This window comes from Alnus glutinosa, chromosome 2 (genome assembly GCF_958979055.1).
Source record: "Alnus glutinosa chromosome 2, dhAlnGlut1.1, whole genome shotgun sequence".
NCBI lineage: Eukaryota > Viridiplantae > Streptophyta > Magnoliopsida > Fagales > Betulaceae > Alnus > Alnus glutinosa.
Window position 1 is genome coordinate 32,151,065 of NC_084887.1, and position 24,833 is coordinate 32,175,897.

The 24,833-nt window shown below is 37.5% G+C and overlaps 4 protein-coding genes across 5 annotated transcripts; 1 reads left to right on the top strand and 3 right to left on the bottom strand.

The window, feature by feature from the left end:
- Nucleotides 1-1,972: 1,972 nt before the first annotated feature.
- On the top strand, nt 1,973-2,609 carry LOC133859241 (protein SOB FIVE-LIKE 3-like). The gene has a single exon (XM_062294572.1). The coding sequence runs from the start codon at nt 2,007-2,009 to the stop codon at nt 2,472-2,474; it is 468 nt and encodes a 155-aa protein (XP_062150556.1). The 5' UTR covers nt 1,973-2,006; the 3' UTR covers nt 2,475-2,609.
- Nucleotides 2,610-9,269: 6,660 nt separating this feature from the next.
- On the bottom strand, nt 9,270-12,219 carry LOC133859505 (6-phosphogluconate dehydrogenase, decarboxylating 2). The gene is made up of 2 exons (XM_062294922.1): nt 12,063-12,219; nt 9,270-11,050 (listed from the first exon to the last, which is right to left on the bottom strand). The coding sequence occupies exon 2, from the start codon at nt 11,040-11,042 to the stop codon at nt 9,579-9,581; it is 1,464 nt and encodes a 487-aa protein (XP_062150906.1). The 5' UTR covers nt 11,043-11,050; nt 12,063-12,219; the 3' UTR covers nt 9,270-9,578.
- Nucleotides 12,220-15,514: 3,295 nt separating this feature from the next.
- Nucleotides 15,515-18,873, bottom strand: LOC133859508 (probable galacturonosyltransferase 9). 2 transcript variants are annotated; one of them, XM_062294925.1, is made up of 4 exons: nt 18,381-18,873; nt 16,901-18,139; nt 16,413-16,723; nt 15,515-15,896 (listed from the first exon to the last, which is right to left on the bottom strand). In XM_062294925.1, the coding sequence occupies exons 1-3, from the start codon at nt 18,549-18,551 to the stop codon at nt 16,448-16,450; spliced, it is 1,686 nt and encodes a 561-aa protein (XP_062150909.1). In that variant the 5' UTR covers nt 18,552-18,873; the 3' UTR covers nt 15,515-15,896; nt 16,413-16,447. The 2 variants fall into 2 exon arrangements, with proteins under 2 accessions (XP_062150909.1, XP_062150908.1); XM_062294924.1 differs by lacking the exon at nt 15,515-15,896 and having other exon boundaries at nt 16,145-16,723.
- Nucleotides 18,874-22,433: 3,560 nt separating this feature from the next.
- On the bottom strand, nt 22,434-23,253 carry LOC133861030 (basic leucine zipper 43-like). Its single transcript, XM_062296726.1, has one exon. It carries the CDS (start codon nt 23,157-23,159, stop codon nt 22,569-22,571), a length of 591 nt encoding a protein of 196 aa, XP_062152710.1. The 5' UTR covers nt 23,160-23,253; the 3' UTR covers nt 22,434-22,568.
- Nucleotides 23,254-24,833: the final 1,580 nt, after the last annotated feature.

Consider the following 24,833-nt stretch of genomic DNA (forward strand, 5'->3'; position numbering starts at 1 on the left):
CATACAGCCCACCGACAAGGCCAATGAAAAAGACTCTTAGGATGGATGTAATCGATCTCCAAAAGATCCTTTGTTTCTCTTATTTGTTTTTAGCGGGTCCCAATTAGCCAAAATGATTAGACGCAGGAATATGAACAAAGCTAGCTCTACTTTGAAATGCGGGAAACAACCCATAAGGAGAGTGATTATTTTGTGAAAATATATGAAAGGCATGGAAACGCGTGGAACAATTAACGGACGAAATACGTACAGGCCAGGAGATGAACTTTTCATCTTTTTTGTTAAATACACGTAAAAAATGAGATTAATTACAAGGGTCATGATCAGTCAAAAACCAAATTAGGAAACTGGCCGGTGAGGGAAAATGTGTATTGAAATAATGGATAGGACATGTGAATTGGTTTACCCTTTTATGAAAACGGAATTTAAAGTTGGTGTATCGTTTAATGGTATACATTAAGCTAATTTTAACAATTTTTTAACAAAAAAATTTAAATAATATAACATCGTATATACGATTAATTAGATGCACAAACTTTAAAATTCTCATCATAAAATGAAAAGAATCATTGTCCGTTATGATAAGGTTTTGCTACGTATCGGAAAAGTTTGTGCAACGTACATTGCCTCGATCTTCAAACTAGGCTTGGCAATTCGGGTTGCCGTGTTAACTCATCGGGTTAGCGTGTCAACCCATTTAATTAATTTTGTAAAAAATGTGTAATTATTGCGTCATAAATATGTTATAAACGGGTTGATGGGTCATAAACGTGTCATAAACAGGTTGGTGGGTCATAAACAGGTTGACGGGTCATAAACGAGTTATAGCCTAAACCTAAACCCTATATATTTGTGTCGGATTCGTGGATCGTTTCAAAATTATCAAGCCTACTTCAAACCAACCCTGCAAAACTTATTGGCTTGATTGAGAACCATACTCAAATCCGGTTTTGAGTATGAATCCGGTTTAAAAACTAATTTTGGACACGAAAATCACCATCCTCTTCAAACTAACCATTTAGAAATGGGAAATGCTAAACATCCTCCACTCATCCCCCTTTTATCGCCCTTTTATAATAAAAAATTTGATTTTTATTAAAAAGTTGTCTCTGATGTCAAGCGATAAAAGGGGGATGAGTGGAGGATGTGTAGAAGGGCTCTTGACATCAGAGACAACTTTTTAATAAAAATCAAATTTTTTATTATAAAATGGTGATAAAAGGGGAATGAGTGGAGGATGTGTAGAATGGCTCTTTAGAAATTAAACCAGAAATATGCATTTAGATTAAAAAATTTATTATTATTTTTTATATACATTGTTGAGCTACAATAATGCTCAGCAAGCTAGTCAAATCCTTGACCAAAATAACTTGCCCAATGTTGAGCTTTTTCTAATGATTTTTACTGTAGAATCAGTTAAAATAACTTTTTAACTATTCTACCTAGCGGATCCAACTCGAGTGTTCTCGGAGACAAAAAAGTAGCACACACATGCAGTACAAAGAAAAGAAAATAGGCCTTTGGTAGCCTCAGCTTCTAGACCATCCTGATCGATCTAGAATCCCCAGAATTCAGTTGGGTTCCCCTGCACGCTTCTTCGGAAAAAGCTGATCTATGGCAATGACAAGCACAGTACTAAAGCTCTGAAAGATGATTAACTAGCAAGTGGATAAGCTCTGCTATAACATATTTAGGGACATGGGTTTACATGCTCTCCAGTTGTACAATGTACATTCACTCTTTATTGTCCACTAAAAGCCACTTTGTCATTGAAGTCGACAATGACACAAGTAAATATAATTAAAGACTCGTTTAACAATGCTATTTTAAGAATTTTTTTTTTAAAAAAAAAATTAAAAACATTAATAAACAATTCAAAATATAACTTTTTTGTTTTTATTTTTTAACTAGGAGGACAGCAAACCCATCTACCATTTACCCTAAATGGGTAAATTCTAGATCTTCTTATATAGTGATTTTAGGCAGAATCATTGTTCAAAATATACATGCATGTGACTAGTTCTCTGACTCTCTCCTCTTTCTCCCTGAGTATCTTTTGTTCTCTGTCAATAATGGCGTCCTCCAAACACCCTTTGGGTGCAGAAGGAAGTAGCAGCAGTGAGTCAGGCTGGACAACGTACATTGCCTCTCCCATGGAAGAAGAAGAAGATGTTGAATGCACTGACGATCAAAAGAGTGGTGACGATGATGATGATGATAAGCGTAACAGCACAAACCACAACTATGTGAAGAAGAAAAATGACGATGATGACAGTGATGATTCTTTGGCTTCTGATGCTTCTTCATCCGGCTCAAGTCATCGTCATCAAACACCTTCTCGCGGTCAAGGTAGTGGCCATGGCGCATCTCGTTCTAAGCAAGATAAAAGTTATAACGTGAACAAGTTTTCTTTACGCAAGAATGGAAACAAACAGGAGAAGAAAAGGGTTGAAAATAGTAGTAGAAAAAGATGAAGTTTGGCATGTTCATCACCATATATGCTGCTATTAGTTTTGTTCAAAGTAGTGCAAGGTTCGTAATTAATATTTACTGAGGGGACACGTGAGAACAACAATTAATGTATGTTAATTACTTTCCAGATCTCCTTTTTTTTTTTTTTCTTCATTATTGTTGCATTAAGACTCAACATTTTGTGGATTGTGGCTGCCTATTAAACAAAACAAACCAAGTGTAAGTACATGTATGTTGTGTTTGAAAGGAAAAAATTAACCTAAATATATAGACATAAGTGATGGTTTGGGTGGTTTGTGTTGGGATTAAGATGATCAAGAAATGTCGGTATCAATCCACAAGACAAGAGTAATTCTCTAGCAAAGTTTCCAATAATATTGCTGCGTTGTGCATCCATGTGTGTGTGTGTCTGTTTGTATGTATGGAGGTATATTGGTGGAGCCAACAGTGTATGTTGTGCTGGAAAGAGGAAATATAAACGTAGAAAGACAAATGCCAACTATTATAAGCAGCAAAAGCATTTGCAGTGACAGAACATAATTGGCAAAGAAAGGGATGCAAGCTAGGGCAACAGCAAGGCAACTACGAAGTACATGCTGTACATTATACTTAATTCATTAATGCTAGCAATTAATTCTTGAAAGAAACTGATCATATATAATAGAAATTAAGAGTCATATTCAGCTCCAACATATAGCTAACTAGAAATAAAAAACATTAATAGTGTGTTTGGCAAATGGCTCATCTCCCTCTTTATTTTTTTTTTTTAACTTCTAAAAAAGTTATATCTAAAATATTCTAACTTTTTTTTTTCAATTTTTATATCACATTAATCATTTCCTTATTACTATTCAATTAAAAACACCAATTACAAAACAAAACTTTTTTAATTTTCTATAAAACAATTCCAAACTTTTGTATACTTTATATCATATCAATCACTTCTTACTACTATTCAAACAAAAATTTCATATCACAACCATTATGAACTGTTTGGCAACCGAGTGGAATAATTATTCCACTCGGGTTTTTTCTAAAACCCACCCACCCGCATAAAACCCGGATTTTGACCCGAGTTTTGAGAAAATTCAATGCTGTTTTTCAGATTAATGGTGGGACCCACGCGCAGGAAAAGTTGACTAAAAAAACGCGTGGGTCCCACATTTAAATAATAAAATATTAATAATTTAAATAAAAAAAAAATTAAAATTAAAAAAAAAACAGAGGGGCAGCCACCCCCGACCCTTGGGGGTGGCTGCGCGGCCTCCCCCGACCACTGGGGGTGGCCGGGCCACCCCCAAAAGGGTGGCTGCCAACCGGCAGCCACCCCTTCCTTCATTTTTTTTTTTTTTTTTTTTTTTTTTAATTTTTAATTTTGATTTCAATTATTTTTTTAAAAAAATATTATTTATTTTTTTTAATTAAATAATCAATATATAATAAATTATTATTATTTAAATTATTATTTCACACAACTTTTCAAAATACCAATCATTATACACAACTTTTTAAACTTCCAATCATTTCTTACTATTAAAATATAATATTTTTCAATCTCAAAATTCAACACTCAAACACAATTTTTTACCTCGATATTTGTAAATGGAATTAGAATTTAATTCTAATTCTAAAAATTCAATACCCAAACGCACCATAATCCAAACACACTCAAAACACTAGCCCACTTTTGACATCAGACGGACAACAAGTGAAGAAGAAACGGCTGAACATATATAAGATAAACTTGGATTATGATCGTTATTATATTTTGATCTAATTATGATTTTAAAAATTACATCAATTTTGAGATTGATAACTTAAAAAGGACATAGATCTTCCTTATAACATTACTATGCGATAACATAAGATAAACTAGGACTCTATCTTCCCTTTATCGTTCATTTCTTCCCTCCTCTGCTAGCTAGCACTAATCCACATATTTAGAATTAGGTCTCCTCTTATTACGCGAACAAGATTCTTGTCAAACGGTCTCACAGCGTTAAATAACTTTACGACCAACCGTGACAACCGCTTTGAAAGTTATGTGCTTCTGGGCTATACTTGAGCAAACTAGTGTCAAATGTCATGCTTGTGAAATATACGTACTTGCAAACATATAAGGTAATGAATAGTCCCGTTCGCACCCGTTTGGATTGTGGTGCGAACGAGCCTCTTTTGGAGTTTGGTCAGAGAAAACCAATCGCACTCCCGTTCGGACAGGGGCGCAACTGAGCGCCCATGGAGCCATTGTTGAGACAACCGGTTACTATTCCATCCAAACGGAAGATGCAGTCGAGACATCCCTGAAGTTTACCGAATCGACCGTTTGCAATTCTATTCGGACGATAATGCGACAACAATGTAATGCCATTTTAATTTTTCTATTTTTTACGATGTAATAAATTGGCCACCGGTTTATATATGAGGAAGATGTAATTCCCAAAAAATTATTTAATGTGTTTATTATGGTTAGATAAAAAAGCTAAGAGTTAGTGTGGTAAAATAAAATAAGATGGTTTTATTTTCCACTCTCTTCCTTTTGAAACTTCAGTGATAATAATGAAAACTTCACTGAGAGGGTGTTCAGAAGGAATGGAAGATTAGGTCGAAGGGTTGCGAGACGTGGAGGTGTCGGATGGTGTCGAGACTAGTGGGGATGCTAATGGTGGTGCTGGTTACGAAGGCACATACAAAGAATAGGGAATGCACCAAGACTACGTTGGCAATGAGTCTAACAATTATTGGATGAAGATCGATCTTCCCCCTTTTAATGGAAATCTTCACATCCAAGATTTCCTTGATTGAGTGACGGAGGTCGAGAGATTCTTTGAATACATGTACATTTTCGAAGACCGTAAGGTGAAGTTTGTGGCTTACAAATTCAAATGAGGGGCTTCGGCTTGGTGGGAAGAGCTGCAAATTTTGGGGGCTCTGCAAGGAAAAGGGCACGTGACTTTGTCGTTGAGGATAAAGCGGCTCCTCAAAGCACGGTTCTTACAGCAAGATTTTGAGTAGCAGTTATTCCAGCAATGCCAAGGGTGTATAGGCAAGGTAGCTGATCAATTCAGGACTACGTAGAGGAATTCTATCATCTATAAACCCCTAACGGTCTCATGGAGAGAAGGTAGTGCAGCAGGTGGCACAATTTGTCAGTAGTATGCGTGTGGCTATTGCAGACAGGGTGACTATGCACCCCGTATTCACCTTAAGGAAAATGATAGAATTACTGACGGTGCACATTGGGCCCCACTCCATTGTGTCTTGGTGTAATGCACCTGTTGTATATTGTGAGTGCAGGAATCACTCCCCTCACCTTAATGGAAGCCATGTGGACATTTAGTTGGAGCAGGCTAGGGTGCCTGCAATGGAGCGAATTTTCACTGATTCAACATGGTTTGCATAGAGTTAAGGAAAGCAATATGCAGCCGCACACTTAGCCTTCACTACAAAAAAACTTGATTTTTAGTCACTTGCAGTTAGCCACGTGTATGGAAGTCATACACATGGCTAACTGTTAGCCACGTGCAGTTAGCTACGTGGGTTACACGAAGTGAATCTAGTTGTTGTTAAATGTACATTTAACCACGTGGCCTTTTATATATGTGGCTATTTAGCCACGTGGCGTTTAGCCACGTGCCACCCCAAGTGACTAAATGCAATTTTATTTTCTAAAAAAATTGGGCACTTATAGCCACGTGTAATTAAAGCCATGTGACTATAATTTTTTATTCTTTTTTTTTTCTCCCAATATTGTATATATACAATATTTCCGGCGTACATCCAAGCCGGGACCGGCAATCACCCAGTTGCCGGATTCGAACCCATCAAACCAAAAATACAAAATCCAAAATGGGAAAAACCTAATCACGTACATTAGATTCAATAAACCAAAACAACAACAATCCAGTCGCTGGAAATCAAACAAAAAAAAAACCAATTCGCCGGCCATCAAACCTAAACAACAAAAACCCAGTCGCCCACTCGACCTCTCGCCGGAAATCATCAAACCAAAACAACAAAAACCCAAAATCAGATTCAAAATCTGGCTGGTCCTCCGATCCCTGGATCACCGAAACATCAAAGGATAAGAGAGAGAGAGAGAGAGAGAGAGTGAGAGAGATAGAGAGAGAGTACTTGTGGTTGACGGAGATCCGCAATCGGCGAGCGTGAGTCAGCCGGATCTCCTCCATCTCTGAGAGTCGGTCGATCTCGATCTCTACCTCTCGGGCCGTGACCCTCCGGACTCAAGCTTCGTCGTCGACCACATATCTATCTCAGAATCGCTCCAGTTCTCTCTCTCCAGCTTTCTCGGTCTCCCTCTTCCATCTCCCAATCTGTGTGAAGAAAAGGAAGAAAAAAAGGAGAAGGAATGGCGAGTGTGGGAAAAAGGGAAAGAAGGAAGAAAATATAACAAAATGAAAAAGAATAGTTAAAAAAGGGGGTAGGGGAACTGATAAAAAAATGGGGGAAATTGAAAAAAAAAATAAAAAAAAAAATAAGTAAGAAGGAGAGAGATAAAGAGGAAGGAAATTAGAAATGGGTTGGAGGGAAGTTTTAGCAATTAATGATAATTAGCCACGTGGCCAATAAATAAGTGGCTAAAATTCTAAATCTTAAAATAATTGGCCATGTGGCACATAAGCAACATGGCTAAAAGTTTAAATATAAATATATAAAAAAAAATAATTTTAAAATAATTTTAATAAATTAGCCACGTGGCACATAAGCCACATGGCTAAAATTTTAAATATAAATATTTTAAAAAAATTAAAATTAAAATAATTTTAATAAATTAACCATGTGATTTATGTGCCATGTGGCCAATTGGCAACATGGACAATAAACCACATGGCTAAAATTTTAAATATATATATATGGTTTAAATAATTTTAATAAATTAGCCATGTGGCTTATGTGCCACGTGGCCAATTCATGGCTAGAATTTTAAATATAAATATTAAAAAAAAAAATTAATTTTTTTTAATAAATTAGCCATGTGGTTTATGTGCCACCTGGCCAATTGGCAACGTGGACAATAAACCACGTCTCTAAAATTTCAAACCTAAAAAAATTTGAAAAAAAAAAAAATTCAATTCGAAAAAAAATTTAGCCACATGGCTTATCATACATGTGGCTAATTAGCGACTTGGTAAAAATCCAAGTGGCTAATTACCTACACAAATCATTTAGCTACGTGGTATATTATCCACATGGCTAAATCGCCATGTGGCTACAGTATCGGGTACTGTAGCCACGTGGCTAAAATCAAAGTTTTTTATGGTGCACCCTGAGGCATTCTTTCATCCATTGGTTGGCTTTTAGGGATGCTTTAACCACCAAGGATAAGCTGTGTTTGCGGGGTTATACTTGTTCTAGTGTATGTTTGTTTTGCTGTGGTTTTCAAGAAAGTAAGGATCGATCACCTATTTTTTAGGTGCAGTTTCAACCGCAGGATATGGCGGGTGTTAATGGCTGCTTGTTCTGTTCCTGATCGTCCAATGAACTGGGATGATGCTGTTAGATGGTTTAAGGAGGAGGTACGTGCACGGTAAAACCTTGAAATCGTGTCTTTGCAAGCTATGCTAAGGGGCGGCAGTCTTACTGGAGTGTTTGTTACATTTGTGTTTGGTTATAAAAGGTTTTAATTCATCCAAAAAAATATATGCAGTCGCACATGCTATACAACCACTACCCACAGCACCTGCAAGAAGAGGAACGGGTAGGAGAAATACCACAAGGCCGATAGCTGCAATTTCTTCATCACATAACTCGTACGCACTGCCTGGCCAATATAAGTGCTTCAAGTGCAACCAGTTGAGGCACCGATCACATCAGTGTCCTAGAAAGAAAAGTCCGTTTCTGTAGATGCGTAGGAGGGCCCGAGGTAGATGCATCTATATAGAGGCTTAGATGATTTACATTTATGTCTAATGATATTACTAGGCTCATGAACTGTAACCAGCCTTGTGCCTTAAGTTGTAATTTGATTTAGACTATTGATGGTATGTATCAAGACAAGCATGGTAGCTGTGTTTATGAGTTGTGAACTTATATCTTCCTGATAATGATATAATGAAATGTATTGATGTATATATATAATAAAGTAAAACCAAGTTAGGGCAAAATGAAAACAGTAAAAATAAATTGCCAACGTGGCTTTTTACGCCCTACCGGAATACACCACTACATTTACCATGAGATTCAGGAAAGACTGATATGTGCTTATCTTGTATGACATGAAAATTGTAGCGAAGCAAGAGGAATTGTGGAGGAGTTAGGGAAGAAGATGAAGATTGAAATGGATAGTAACAGTAATTACGGGCACCTAAGAGAGGCTCAATTTCTCCAAGGCACTTCAAGAAGCTTAGGCTCTCCAATAAAGGATTCTCATCAATATTCATTTTCATACCTTCCTTCTCCATTTTATAGGATTTTATAAGAGTGCCTTCTGCCACCTCATCCCCTTCTAGAGCTTTCTTGCCAACCGAATATTGTTAGCTCGTAGATACCTCCAGCTCACTACCTTCTAGACTACCCCTTATATCCCTTACATACCTATTATATCCCTTACAGACTGCACATATATATACAGTGCCTTTCACTGACTTACTTGGTAGGCAACAATCTAGAACATGGCATTCACACTAGTCCAGAGAAAGAGACAACTGAACACCCACATGATGGAATACATGCGAGGAATCTTCAGTAACAATGAGGTATCAACAGGTTGTGCGACATAACTAGTTCAGGAGAAAAAAGAAGATGCAGCAACAAAAGAATATATATATATATATATATAAAAATAAAACTCTTTATGATATTTCACGTTCAAACATCAAATGTAAAAACAGTATTTTGCCCCGACAGTGAAAGACATCTTAAACAAGAAAAAGGGGACCATAGATTGGATCATCAGAAAAACATGGAAAGAGCAGCAGGATCTGCCACCACCGCAACAAACAACATAAACAAACATAAAGTGATTAAACAGGACACTAGAGATAGATTTCACCAAGTAGAGGTGGTGTCAGCTCTGCCCAGCAGAGTCCCGAGCAGAAATTATTAGGAACCTTTTGAGTCCTGACTCAGAAGAAAACAACCAAAACTTAAATCTTAGAATGTTTCGCAAGCTTGAACCATTCAGTATGAAAAGATCCCTCAACATCAATCCTTTCATATGTATGAGCACCAAAATAGTCTCTTTGAGCTTGGACGAGATTAGCTGGCAATCTTCCTCTTCTGTAAGTGTCAAAATAAGCAAGACTGGAGGACATACCCGGGGTACTAATACCCGAGTTGATAGCAAGGCATACAACTCTTCGCCAGGCAGACTGCCGCTCAATGATTTCCTTTGCAAACTCTGGATCCACAAGAAGGTTTGCAAGATCAGCGTTCCTATCATATGCCTTTTTAATTCTGTCCAGGAAAATAGCTCGGATGATGCAACCCCCCTTCCAAATCCTAGCCAATTCCCCCAACTCCAAGCCCCACCCCTTCTCAGCACTCTTTGCACGGATCAGATTCATCCCCTGTGCATAACTACATATCTTGGATGCATAAAGAGCTTGCCTTACATCATCGATCAACTTCTTCTTGTCCACTGCTTGGTCAGTCAAGATATCACCAAAGCCACCTGATTTGAAGACTTTGGCAGCTTCGACTCTTTCCTCCTTTAACCCACTGAGGAACCTTGCATCCAAAGAAGATGCAATTGTGGGAGCTGCAACCGATAGGTCAGCAGCTTGCTGTACAGTCCATTTACCAGTACCCTTCATGCCAGTTTTGTCCAGAACCTTGTCAACCAAATAACCCTCACCCTTGTCATCCTTAATTCCAAATATATCTGCAGTAATTTCAATCAAGAAGCTTAGAAGTTCCCCCTTGTTCCATTCTGAAAAAACACTCCGTAGTTCCTCATTTGACAACTTTCCAACAGATTTCAATACATCATAAGCCTCTGCAATCAGCTGCATATCACCATATTCAATACCATTATGAATCATCTTTACAAAATTACCAGACCCACCTTTACCAATGTAAGTCACACAGGGGCCACTGTCCACTTGAGCTGCCACTTTAATTAGAATGTCTTCAATGTATTTGTAAGCTTCAAAGGACCCTCCAGGCATCAAAGAGGGTCCATTTCGAGCACCCTCCTCACCACCTGAAACACCCATTCCAAGGTAGAGTAAACCCAATTCAGCCATGGCTTTCTCTCTCCTCTCAGTGTTCTCATACCACTCATTACCACCATCAATTATACAATCACCCTTCTCCAAGTAAGCAGAGAGGGTCTTTATGGTTTGGTCAACAGGTGCCCCGGCCTTAACAAGCATAATAATGACACGCGGCTTCTGAACTGAGTGCACAAAAGATTCAGGATCATGAAAACCAAATACAGGAAGATCTCCTTCCTTTTTAGCTCGTTCAACAGTCTCATCAACTTTTGAGGTAGTTCGATTGTATACAGAAATGGGAAAACCTTTCTCAGCAATGTTGAGGGCCAGATTTTGGCCCATGACAGCTAGACCAGCAAGGCCTATTCTTGTAGGCTTGGAGGGTGCAGCCATAATTTTACCTGCCCACCAGTTGGGGTTGATAGTGAGACAAAAGCCAAAAGTTTTGATTGAAAGGAAAAGTGATCCAAGAACCTTAAAGAAAATTTGTTGGATGCTTTGATGAAAGCTTTAAATTAGCAGTGTTAATGAAGAATAAAATAAAATCACACGAGCAATCAACACAGAAATCTTTGAATAAAGACCACAAACCCCAATGCTGATAATCATTAAAGCAATCTGAGTTTTTTTTTTTCCTTCGAGTAAATATCAAATTGAGTGTTCTATCGGGAAAAAGGAAAACTAGTACTGCTGGGCTCAATATTCAATACTAAAGAAGAAGACAACTCCCAAAACTCCTCTAGAAATTCACAAGGAAGAATAAAACAAGCCAGCATATTATGATTCCCAAAAGAACAAATATGATCCTTTTGCATAGTCAAATTCCTTTTTGTTAAATACCTGATTCTCGAAGTAGATTCAACAGAAAGCAAAAGATCAAACTTTTAATTATTTATCATAGATTTCAGCCGACTAAAACAAAATTGACAAAAGGATTTGCTACAAAATTGACTAGACAAACTAGACCCACAGATCCAAACCCCATTAGTCACGAAAGGATCGGTGATTTAAAATCAAAGTCATTAAAAAACAGAGACGAAGAAGAATATCCAAGTAATTATCAAGAATAAAATCATACATTTCTCAAAAACTAATCAACCCATCAGAGCAAATCAAACAGAACACAAATCCAACAAATCTCTGACTTTTCAGTGTATACGCTATATTTGTTCCAGATTCACCAGCAAGATCTTGCCCAAACACGCAAATCCAACACACAATTGACACATATGTATAAACATGCAGTAGTAAACCAATCAACAACACGCAAAAATGTAAACCCATATTAACAAATTTAATCCAGATCACAGAAACAGAAAACCTATCTTTTCCTGACAACTACTCAGAAAACAGAGCATTAAATCATACCAAACAAAAGTTTAATAAGAACCCAGAAGGCCAAATGATCCAAACCTGAAGCTTTTCTTCTCTGCCTGACGAAACTGAAATGAAATTCAGAGAAAATAACCAAAACCAAGGAAATCAACGATCTGGGTAGCTCAGATAGCAGACTAAATAGATAGTACACAACCAACTACCACCAAAATGGACCGATAATAATAGTGCGTCTCCCCCAAGCGGCCAAGCGGGTCAAATTAGGCCACTTTTAGGTAGGTGGGAAATCATCTACACTGATCCTACGCCTCTGAATTTGCCGAGTCATCACGTTCGCTGATTGGGCAAAATCAAGGTCCTCGATTCATCCAAAAAAAAAATAAAAAAATCATGGTCCTCGAACATCCCCACTCCCCAGTTTCTGATTTTATTTTATTTTTTCTTTTCACCGACTGCACCTTTGAATTTTCTTTTTCAAAACAATTGAATTTAGATTTGTTCGGTCTGTGACTTACTTTTAAAAATTGTTAATGTTATGATTATTATTAAACTCAATTATGATTGACGTCATAATTGTGTTATCATGTGACAACCATGTGAAACATCTTAGTATGATAAAGACGCATGTAATTATATAACATAAATACAAGTCTCGCTATAATTTTGAACATCTGTTTATCATCTTTACAAAATTTGTAGATGCTCATAATCTCATTCTCCCCCATATTTCTATCTCTCTCTTTCTTCTTTTTTTTCTTTTATTTAAAGTAGATCCGCCTTTCATATAAAATTAACAATTTAAGTATAACGTTCTACATGAAAGAAAAGAAAAAAAAAACATTAAAACAATGAGGGAATGCCTCAAGAAAAAAATTGGTTCCTCGTTAAGAAACAGCGCTTCCATCACAAAACTGTGAACAGCCCTATTGACAATTCACCTAATATGAGAGGCCTTCCGCTGACAAACACCACAAGCCTCCCTAATAATATTTCCATATTTTGATATGGGAAAGCAAAATGTTCTTTGGACGCCTGCCTACGATCCCAGCAGCCAGGCTGCATTTCTAAGTCAACTATTTGACTTTTTAGTTGTTGAGACGGAATTGGAGAAAATCCTTCTTCCTTCTTCAAATTATAGTCCAGCTGAATACGTCGTCTGGTGGTGCCCTCCATTATAGAAAATTCATCAACAGAAAAAAGAAAAAAAAAAGTTATTTAGAATTAAATTTTTTTTTTTATATAAGTTATTTAGAATTAAATTAAAAAGGCTCAATTTGATCGCTTTTTCAACTATTTAATCAGGTTTTTTATTGCCCAAACTTTTTTCTTTCATTTCTTAAAATTTGAACGTAAAGCTCTATATGATAATAATGAAAGAAAATGAGAAGATCGAATGCAAAGAGTGATAAATCTGGTTTAGACAGTATTTATCACATGAGAGAATCTTTTGGAGTGTTAGAATATTTAGAATATTCTCTATATTATGCCTTTATTCTTTTCTTTTCTTTTCTTTTTTTTAATTTAGCATAAGATTTTTCTTGTTCACCATTCTTAATCCATGTATAAAGAATACTAATTGTAATACAACTTCAAGATACATCAGTATATTTAAGATATAGCCCCAACGGTTTTTATCAGTCTTCTCTCTTTCTGTTTTTCCTAACCTTTTGGCATTTTTCAAGCTTCTCCTTCTTGGTGTGCTCTTCGACAATTTCATAGTTGTTCTAGTCGTTCACACGCCACCTTATACCTCTGTTGCCACTATCAATATCTTTTAAGCCTTCCTCAAATCAGATTCTAGATATTTAAAATCATAATCAAGTTTGCAATGTATGTATCTATTAATATGTGGAAAACTTGTCACCAAAGGCACCATACGCTCTTCCACATGCCGCCACAAGCATTCTTTCGAGTGACGGAACTACTTCCAAGAAGATCTCAAGCCGCCCAATTGATCGCCGTCGAGAACAACCACATTGAGCTCTCCACACACTCTCCACATGCCTCCATGTGCAGCGGTGACTCTCTACGCTCCTGTCTCACGCACACACATGCCGACAACATAACTGCGTGTCTTCTTCATGCACACATCTCACAAGTTATCTTTCAGATAGACAATAACATCTAAAGAATGACATTGTTTCGCTACGTATGTCCTGCTACTAAGAGGTGAGCCTATAAAGTACAAAATAACGTCGTCCTTATTAAATGGAACAATTTCGTTTTTGATTAACAGTCTCAACTTCTTCTTATGATATCCCACAAAATTGGAATCTATATATCTAACCATTTTTAAAAATCGGATCTGTTGAACGTAAGCATATAATCTTGAGTTTCTTGAAAGTATCTAAACACCTTTTTTCCCATCTCTCCAATGACTCAACCTAGTTCACTCTAAAATCTTTCCAATACTATGGTATAAATTAAAGTTTCAACCAATGAGGCATAAGGATATGCTTTCTTTTTTCTTTTCTTTTTTGCAAATGGGACAACAACACAAGCAACAATAAATAATCAGAAAACAATCTAAAGAGAGAAACAAGGGGAAGCGTAGGGAGATTTGCATCCCTAATTGGGACAACAATTATGAGGGGCAGAGAACAAGTGGGAACGTTTCGATTATGACTAGTAGAAGTAGCCCATTTGAAAAGATTATACGCAGTCCAATTAACATTGCGATGAACTTTTCGAAATGAGCACACAGGTATGAGATTTAAATACATAAATGAAGGGGTCCAGTTGAGAGTCCAAGGGAAGACCACGATTGAAGCATAAGGGTATACTTTCATTTGTTCCATTTTCAAGCTCATTTTTCAGAGATTGCAATTTACTTAACTTGTCACTCCTAGCAATAGGTGCATGGCTAGGTCCGAGGATTTTCATACCATATCTTTCTAACATTTTTTTATTTTTTTTGAGACAAATTAGATTATGACCCTACTGTGGTTTTTGCTATTTAGACTTTAAAACATCATTTTCAAATTTTATACATTTGAGACTCGAGTTTCGGCACATTTCCATCAAAGAGATAGCTAAAATGAAAATAATTTTGTCATTTTAATAAAAATGATAATAATAATAATAACAAATAAATAAATAGAAAACCAGTGCCTAACAGGCGGTTGCCTTGGAAGTAACTCGCAAGCCACCCGTCCATTAGGCACTATTTTTTTTTTTTGAAAAAGAAGTATTAGAGAGACATAATTATATTTTTATATCGGTATTTCTTTCCCCCCTTGAATATAATTGCATTGCAAGCAACACCTTAAAGTCATTTTATTTTTAAAATCCTCTTTTCTATTAAGTGTTTGTCACTGCCAAAGTTGGTTTGATAAAATTTGACAGTGCTATTTTCTTGTTTGGGAATTTTATTTGAGATTAGCAATCAGTTAATGATTTGGTTATTTATGCTTACCCAGAATGCAAGCACTGCAACGTCGACTGATAATTTTAATTTTCAGACATTTCAGAAACAAACTTGTGGCCTCAACCTAAGGTACCAGACGCCTTGCAGTTGCAGACATGGTGGCAGTACCAAATACGGAATCGCATCTTTCTTGCCAAATGCTTGATAATTGTGAATGTTACACTGGACTAGAACAGAGTCACTAGTGGATGAGATAGAAAATACAGCTTGATGTCAATCAAATGAAACTGCAGTACGAGGATACAGATCTCCTGAATACCTGGAAAAAGTAAGAATTTGTGGCTATATTTGAAGTTTCCAAGCTTGGGAGTTGGGAGTACGAACTTAAAGGAGGGAACTTTCCGGCTGTAATCTTACTTGGCAACATCCTCCCACCACCTAGAATCCGAAGCAATTTCATTCTATGTTTGAGTAATAAGCGTTGATTTTACCTTCCTCTGAATCCACCTCTTTAATTGTCATCAGTTCATCAAGACCGTGCCAACCTGCCAAGACTCCATTTCAACCCTATTCTTTTCTCAAATACACCACAATATTCAATCCATGTTAAAATGTCAAAGTAACATGGTTGAACTGAATTTCAAATGGATATTTTCAGCTAGGGAATAATAAGAGAGCCATATTTAGGCAAAGAACAAGAGATAGCAAGCAGTTATCTGAAATTTTTGGAAGTGCTAATTAATATCAGGCAGAATCTTCATATCACATACAGCCATGCTTTGAGTATCGAAACTATTGGTAAAAGAATTTTAATTAAAAGAATCGTTTCTCCGTGTACATAACCCAAACTGGTTCATAACAACTAATGCTTGATAGCTTACAACTAACAAAACATCAAAAACCAAAAATAGTAGATAGCATTTCCACCACAGAATGACAAAATGATAACAATAATATCACTGAGCTTCACTCTGAAGGTTACAGCTGATATAGGAAATGAGAACTCAGATGAAAAAGATAACCCACTATGGACATCTTCTGGAACTCATTGGTGGTGTTACCTGATCGATGACGGAAGAGCAGCACGGGTATACAGTTAGAGGCCAAAATTGCACATCTGCACAAACTCCATATCATTGTCCACATATTTGGTCCAGAGATTCTTATACTGGTTCATAGCAATGTCGAGCCAGGGTTTCATGTTGCCATTGTAATGAATGACTGCAGCATTGTTGATCTCGTCCATGCCAATGCTGGGATTGTAGCCAAGCCCTAGCACGTGCCAGGATTTGTCCACTGACTTTGTTGTTGAGTAGAAGGTGATCAGGCCAGGCGGAAGAGTACCCAACTTCCATAAGGCACGTTCTTCATTCTGGGAAAACACAGACAGAAAATTGACTCAACCATTCTACTAACATTACAACCGTACAACGAATTTGTTGAAGTTTATTGAATAAAAACAGGAGATAGAGTTAAGACATGCTAAATCAAACAGCACTAAATTAATGACAAGACAGAGAGAAGTCCAATCAAGATAATATTTGCTTACCAAGTTCTGCCAGTAATGATACTGTTCCGTGCATTTCTCATGCCTCCAGGCGTCAAGATCAAATATGTTCATTCCATAAGCCCAAGCACAAGCCTTAGGATTGAATCTGTCCCTAATTAGAGGATGCGAGAAATTCAAGTACTGGGCATAGCGGTGGAAAGACCCAAAGCAGGTCTCAACAGCTCCATTCACTTTCCCATCCAAATCAATCTTCCATAACCCCGTTAAATCTTTCTGAACCACAACATCATCGTCCAAAAACAAGATTTTGTGCAATTTAGGGTACATCTCGGGCAAATAGAAGCGAAGGTGATTCAACATTGACAAGTACTTTGGGTTCCTAAACTTCATGTTATGTGCATCTTTAGTAGCATTCTCTGCCTGGTTCTGAAAGTAAAACCTCTGCATCTTTGCTGACTCCAGTTGCCTCAACACTGGCACGTATGAAGAATTCAAGAAAGTATAATCCTCTACTGCCTTCACCTCTACGTGGGCACCTCCTTCCACTGGCCTCATCTTAAACCAAACCTTCATTGCTGCAAGATTCATCCTATCTGTAACAACGTGGAAAACATGTTTCCAAGGCTCCTGTGCATTTTTTACCACAGATCTCACTACCACAGATACCGCAATCACATTATCTGAAAATATGGCATAATGATACAAACTCGGATCCTCAAACTCTGGCTTAGGGTCCTCATCCCTATAATTCTCAGGATGTGAAATCCTCTCCTCTACAAGCCTCATTGCCAAACAATGCAGGCTCTTTGGAATGGACTTGGCAGAAATCAAGCTTGCAAATGCGCCATTCTTCTTTGCCTTAATAAGCAACTCATTAACTGCAAAGATCGTGTCCTTCAACTTCTGAATCTTCAGCTGATTATCATAATTCTCTTTCGCCTCTGCAATCATCAATCGAGCAATCTTAACTCTATCCTTCACCTCCTTCTCAAACTGTCTCAAAACATCCTCATCCACCGCACCCTCCGACTCGAACAACGATGCCCGGTAAGTGGGCTTCATCTGAAGATCCGAGAAATTCCTTGCCAGATCATCAAACATCCTCATTTGCCTAGAAATCTCAAGCTTAAGCTTCCTCGCATATGCGGCATATGCATTCACAAGCGTAACGTGATCACTCGCTTGCTTATATATCAAATCCAATCTCGTTTTAAGCGGGTCGGATTTCAAAGCCAAAAACGTTCGATGCACATACGCATTCCCAGTAGTCGGAAGGGACTGCATCCAATAGTCACATTGTCAATGCTGGCCATGTTTAAACCCAAAATTGTTTTCTGGGTCTTGTCTAATTGCAAAAATTGTTACCAGGGTTTTGCTCAATTACGAAATCCCTATCTGGGTTTTGCTTAATTGAGAAAACTTTTAAGTTGGTTTGTTTAACTGTGAAAACTATTACATGGGTATCGCTATCAATAGAGGAATAAAAGGAAAGAGCAAAAATGGAAAGGGAGTGACTTACAGAATCGTGGTGAGGGGTGGATGGGTTGGTGGTGAGAAGGACGGAGAGCGTGGCGATGAAGAGGAGGGAGAACATGGCGGAGACGAAGATCCGGTACGAGAAGAAGCTCCGTAGACTGAATCCACCGAGACCCGACCCTCCGCCCCGGCTTCCTCGGGCTGCGACCGCCATTGGATCCAAGATCTCTCCTTTGAGCTCCAATCAGAATGATATCTTGTACGTTCAGTCTGACAGAAGGTGAAGAAAAACCTTTCAGTGAGATCTGGAAGAGGAAGCAAATGCGTTGAACCACACACAAATACCAAAGAAGAAGAAGAAGAAGAAGAGGATCAAAGTCCGCGTGGGTGTAAATTTTTGTGAATTTCAGAGTGAATGGAGATGGGTGATTGGTCAGTAAAGTATTCCGAAAGCCGGGGGCGAGACCATGGGAACTTCGAGGAGATGGATTTAGTTTAGTAACTTTCTGGTTCTTGATCTGCTAGTGTGAGCTTTGGTGCTCTACTACGTAAGATCTTGCCAGGTCAACCCAATGTGGATCCCATCTGAATCGACAAATCCTGGTCCCTCGATGGAATACCAAGACACGCTTTCACACGTGTACACTCAATATTCAACAGAATAAATACAGCAACATATGTTTAAATAGAATTATATATATATACACACACACAAAGCACCTATACTCTAATTTTTCAATGGACAATATTTAAGTGGATAGACCCTAATTGACCATAACACGATTATACTAAATTTTAATTTTTTTAATTTTATAAAAGTGTTATAATCTGATATAAAAGTGAAAATTATTTTTATGTTTCTAAAAGTATTTTGTGTTTTACTTGTTAATTAATGTTTTTATTTTAAAAATTAACAATAAAAGACAAAATAAAAATTTGAACAGACGGAGCATGTTATGTTCTTGGAACAAGCTACATAGAAACCAAAAATCCACCCCTCGCTGGGTAGACCCCCTCCCCGTTTCCCAATGGTGAAGGGGTGGACTCCCTCTCTTGCGGGGTGGACATTGGGAGGGGGAGGAAGATTGGGAGACCCATCTATTAGGGAGATTGGCACGTTGAGAAGTTTTTTGGTGAAAGTCTATGAGTTTGGACCAAATTATGCTATATTAACCGGTAACCACTCATACTTGTATTTTTCTAATGTGAGATTCAATATTTTTACATCCACACGCATATACTTAATAATTTAACACTCATGCGTGAGTCAATTACCACATTGTCACACTTGCCTCAAACCGAAGCTTTTTACTTGTTCTTTTTTGCTATCAATCTTGTGGACTGTCTTTAGATTACTTGTGTGCTATGTGGGTTTATCCGCGCCTCGCACATTTATTCCTACTCTAAGGACTCTCATTTGTACCTGTGTCAAAAACCTTTACCATTTACTTCAAAGACCCTCACTTATGCTCATACCTTGCATATTTGTCCTTATTCTAAGGACCCTAGTTCATGCATGTGTCACTCCATCATCTGCACACCATAATCGACTCTGATACCACTTGTACTTAAGAAGATTGATACCTTAGAAAGTCTTTCAGTGATGCCAGAATTATATAGTATGTTAAAACACTTCTCACCTCAAAAACTTAAGCCTCTAGATTTGGGCACAACTAGCAATATTAACCGGTCACACTTGTGACATCTTTTCAATATACGACTTAATTTTTTTACACTTATACGTGTATAGTTAACACTATCCCTACCTGGTAATTTATTGAGTTTTATTTTTTATTTTTTTGAAGAAACAGATTTTTACTAGAGTTGCTTCTCATAGAGGAACAATAGATAAGCCAATTGATAATTTTTTATGGGCTTACATAGCCCTGCTCCCTCGGGGTTTGGATGACTTAATTGATGTCTAATCTCATGAATATTCTGCATAGGAATGGATGTATAGGCTGTGAGACTTCAATGGCAACTATACCACTATCTGATAGCTCAAGGATCAGCCCCCTCGAGTTGGGCCGGGCCCATTGATTGGGCATTCTCTAGAGGGTAGTGGAGGATACCCAGTCCCACCTCACTTCAGAAAATAGTGGAGAGAAGATATTTTGAATTCCATGCAATGGTTTGAGTGTTGCTTAATTAAACTTCTTTCCATTTGGATAAATATAATGTTTAGAGAAGATATACAGGAACTATATATTTTCAGGAAGGAAACAACCAGAGGAACTATAAGGTCTAGCAAGTAATCATGGGTTATATATACTCAAAGATGTGTTTGGAAATCTTTCTCTTATGCAGGCTAATGAAGATCATAACAAAGCCTCGGCTCTGCAGCAAATTAAGAGATCTTCTACTGTCGTTAACAAGAATAAACAATCGAAGTAGAGATGCTGTTTATGATTCAGTTCTCTTGTACAAGTTTTTGTTGAAACTATTGTATGCTGCTATCTGAGAACAAATCAAGTAATGCCTATGCCAATGCACTAAGCTATGACAGGTTATGTTATGAACTGACCCCTTTTTCGAACTTACTGCTTCGATCAAACTACTACTTGTATTTCTGTGAAGGCGTTAAAATGGACAGAATTTGTAATAATTAATGTTGTAAGTGTACGTGTGAGTGTTATGTCTCGTATTAAGAAAAAATAAAGAAAGTAAGTAGTTAATTTACCAAAATGGATCCAGGCCTATTAGCTTAAGCTTTTTGGCTAGATTGTTGTCAAAATATGTATATTAATGTACTTTCGGTGGACTCCCTAACACTCATACATATGCATATTTTGGACTTAAAATGTCCAGATTACCCTAAACTATCATTAGCCTCCAGAAGCTACAATTTCAATGGAATTTGGCCAATCCATTATATATGTTGGCATTAAATTGAATAGAAAATAGCGTACATTATTTACATGTGCATATTTTAGACTTAGAAACACTCAAATTCTCTTGATTTTGGAGAAAAGAAATGATTATTATTTTTAAATAAATAAATAAATACAAAGAGAGAGGGCCAAGTGGTCGACCACCCCTCAATTGTCTCTCTGTTGTTGTTGTTTGTTTTTTTCTCTAAAATCAGAGGAATTCAGGCATTTCTCCTCTTGCATACCTCATATACGCATGCTCTGTACCCCCTTCATTTGTTCTATTTTTGTTTGAGAAGAAATGAAACAACAAATACACAAAAGGGGAGATGGAAAATTTTGTTTTCCAATTTTAAGTCTTACAAATACAGCCAATTTTGTTTTACTTGGGGTAAATCTGTAATGACTCGTTAAAATTGCAAGAGTCAACTCCTGTGTCTAGCATCTTTCAAGTCTTGCAAGAACCCTCTATAAGATTTTAATGCTCCATGACTCTGAATTTGAACTGGGGTTGGTCTAACTGTTTGAGGGTTTTGTAATTATTATCAGAAGTTCAATAATATTTCACAAAATTTAAGATGTCCACCATCAAATATTAAAGAAAAGATTGCCAAATATAAATAAATAAACAAAATATTGAGGCCATTAATTCTGCAGGCCTTGGTATATAGAAAATAATTGTAGCAGGAAAGAGAAATGCTGCAAATGCAGTCTATGATTGGGTACCAAACCACAGCTCTGGTGGACGAACACTGAGCCAGAAGAAAGAATTGCGAAATTTAAAAATAATTTCCCAATTATATTCAGTCAAGGGTGCACTCCAAAAGTACAAAATATTTTAGTGGTTAGCTTTTTCCAAATATTTTTCTTTTTATGGTAATCTTTGTTTTATTTACCAACACCCACTTCACCACCTTTATTTCTGTGTCATGTCCAACTCCCCCCCCCCCCCCCCCCCCCCCCCCCCCAACACCCATATGCCCACTGGTTCCTCTCTCTGTTCTTATACGCCTGACATAATCAACACCACAATTCTTCCACAATAATGCAAAAATTCTGCAGGGATGGCTTCCTGCATGTCGGTTTTAATAACATGATTATATATTCCATGATCAATATTTCTTAAAATAGTTTCTGGGGTATGTAAGATATAAAATGGGATTTAAGTATTGTTTAATACACATAAAGAGCCTTTGAAGAGCTATGAAATGCTCAAATCAAACATGTTATTGCAATTTTTCTTCAATCTCTTACAGCTTAAATAGCAAGGCAAAAACTGCATGCTTGACTTCCATACAAAAAGAAGAAGCAAAATTAAGCTAGGGAGAGGATGGATAACATTAAAACTTTTTGCCTACATCTTAGCCAAGCAGATCCAAAGAACTTGTGATGGATTGGTTTGAAGACTCGGCTCTGAGATAAGCTGTGTTGCAGGGAACATCTTCCAGGTCTCTTAAACCGGGGAAAGGGCTATTGAGTTGCATGCCAGTGAGCATCTCACGAAGCCCTGAAGCTTCCTGTTTGAGCTGAGCATTTTCTTGAACCACCCGGTCATGGGACTCCGAAACATGGTTCAGCTTGTCAACGAGCTGGTGGTTTTCATTCCGGAGCCAGACAACCTGCGACCAGAGCTCATCTAGGTGCTTCTGCTTGCGCATGCGCGAACGGCGCGCAGACTCTCTGTTCGATATCATCCTCCTCTGTTTCCTCTCGTTGATGAGACTTAGCTGTTGCTCCTCTGCTTCATCAGAAGTTGAATTGCTGCTGAAAGATGATGATTGTGGGTTGAATTCTTGACCTTGAGGGAGCTGGAAATTGTACAATGGGTTAGGGAATTGGTTAAATTGAAATGTGGGTGGGCTATGACTCTGAGTCATGCTAAAGGGAGGTGGGTATGGAGATGGGTTTGAAGAGATTAGATAATGGAGTGCTGTGACCTCACTAGGCTGCATGGCTGGAATCTGAGTTAAATTCTGAGACGGGAAGGTGATGATGATGATGATCAAGTGGATAGTGTTGTTGTTAGAAGGGGAATGAAAGCGTGAGACGAGAAGGTGTTTTATAGGATGAGAAAAGCTTGAAATGGCCCCCACACTAAGCAATATTGGGGGGAAGTTTCGTAAATCTCAGACCATTGGAATATCATGCATATTTCATATCTATGCCGCTATATAATTGGCATATGCAGGAATACTAGGGTTTGCAATTCGTATTGGCATTTCGAATTCGGACTGTGTCAAAACTTACATACAAGACTATATAGATAAAACCTCTCTCAACTGATCTTATGTCAGGTGTCAGGTTCGGATCGTGTCAAAGTATGAGTATAAGACTACATAGGCCAATCCCAATCCGTCCCATTTCATTAAACACGTCAGACTCCCCAATCCTATAATGGGTTCGCGAGTCAGGTAAAAAATTGTTAGCTACAAGACATGCAAGCTTTTGTAAGTGTTTAATTACCCATGCTCCATGTAGTACTACTCATGCATGGCAGTGGCCACACATATGTATTTATGCTTGCCATGGTGAATGCATGCATGCATGCCCACATATCAACATGGGGAATGCAATTTGTGTTTGCGGATAATCATTTTAAGATCAAAGATATGCTTACATCAGGCAGGGGAGACGCAGTTCATATCGTGGGGTGTATAATTATTTAGACGGTGGAATGTTTTGGCAAAAGAAAGCACAGGAAAAAATGGAGTTCAAGAAGTCAATCTAAACTATTGGTGTTTTAGAGATGATTTTTCTACTTAAAAATTCTTAGCCAATAGGAGCCATGTGACGTAAGGAGTGGGAGGATGGTTGGGGGAATGGCAAGCTCTCTTTGGTATATCCATAACTGGGAAATATTATTTATATGAGTTTGATGACTCAACCACCACTTCTGTGAGACCAATTATAATAGATTAATTAACAGGACTTGACCCTGATTACTCCTCTCATGCATATTTAGGTATTAATCATAGTCCATGACGACATCGTAATCAAGTTGTTAAATCTGCACTTATTTCAAAAGCTTGAGTCGAAAGAAAATAGTGAATTACAAAGAGTCGAGTGTTCAAACTTGGGACTGATCGAGTCCTTATCCCAAAAAACTGAAGATGATAATAAACGGTGAAATTAATCATTTAATTAATATAGAGATTATAGTAGCAATTGCCATAAATGAGTTTGTTAGTTAAGTTAATCATCACCCACACGATTTTTACTTTTTACATGGATGGGAAAAATGCATCATGTGAACAGAAATGGCCACTGCGATAGCCTGTTATTTTTCAATCCTGAAGTTGGATGAAAGTGAAATGTGTGTGACTGAGCCCCTTACCAGGAAGATGTCTATTGCTTGCCAATTTTGTAATATGCATAGAGTCATTCTAGTAAAAAATCATTGGTTTTGATAAAGCAAAAGGAGGCCATCACCATGAAAGACAGTAAAATATTGAAATGAGAGAGCCATTGGAAACACAAAAGAGCCAATATATATTTACACAAGCGCAGTAAATGACAGAAGTCACATGAATCTGCAAAATCCTTTACTTCTTTTTTTTATTCGTGTGGAAGATAGATGCATTGCAAATGCATGCCAGTTTCCACAGGACATGTGAGCAGAGCCTGAT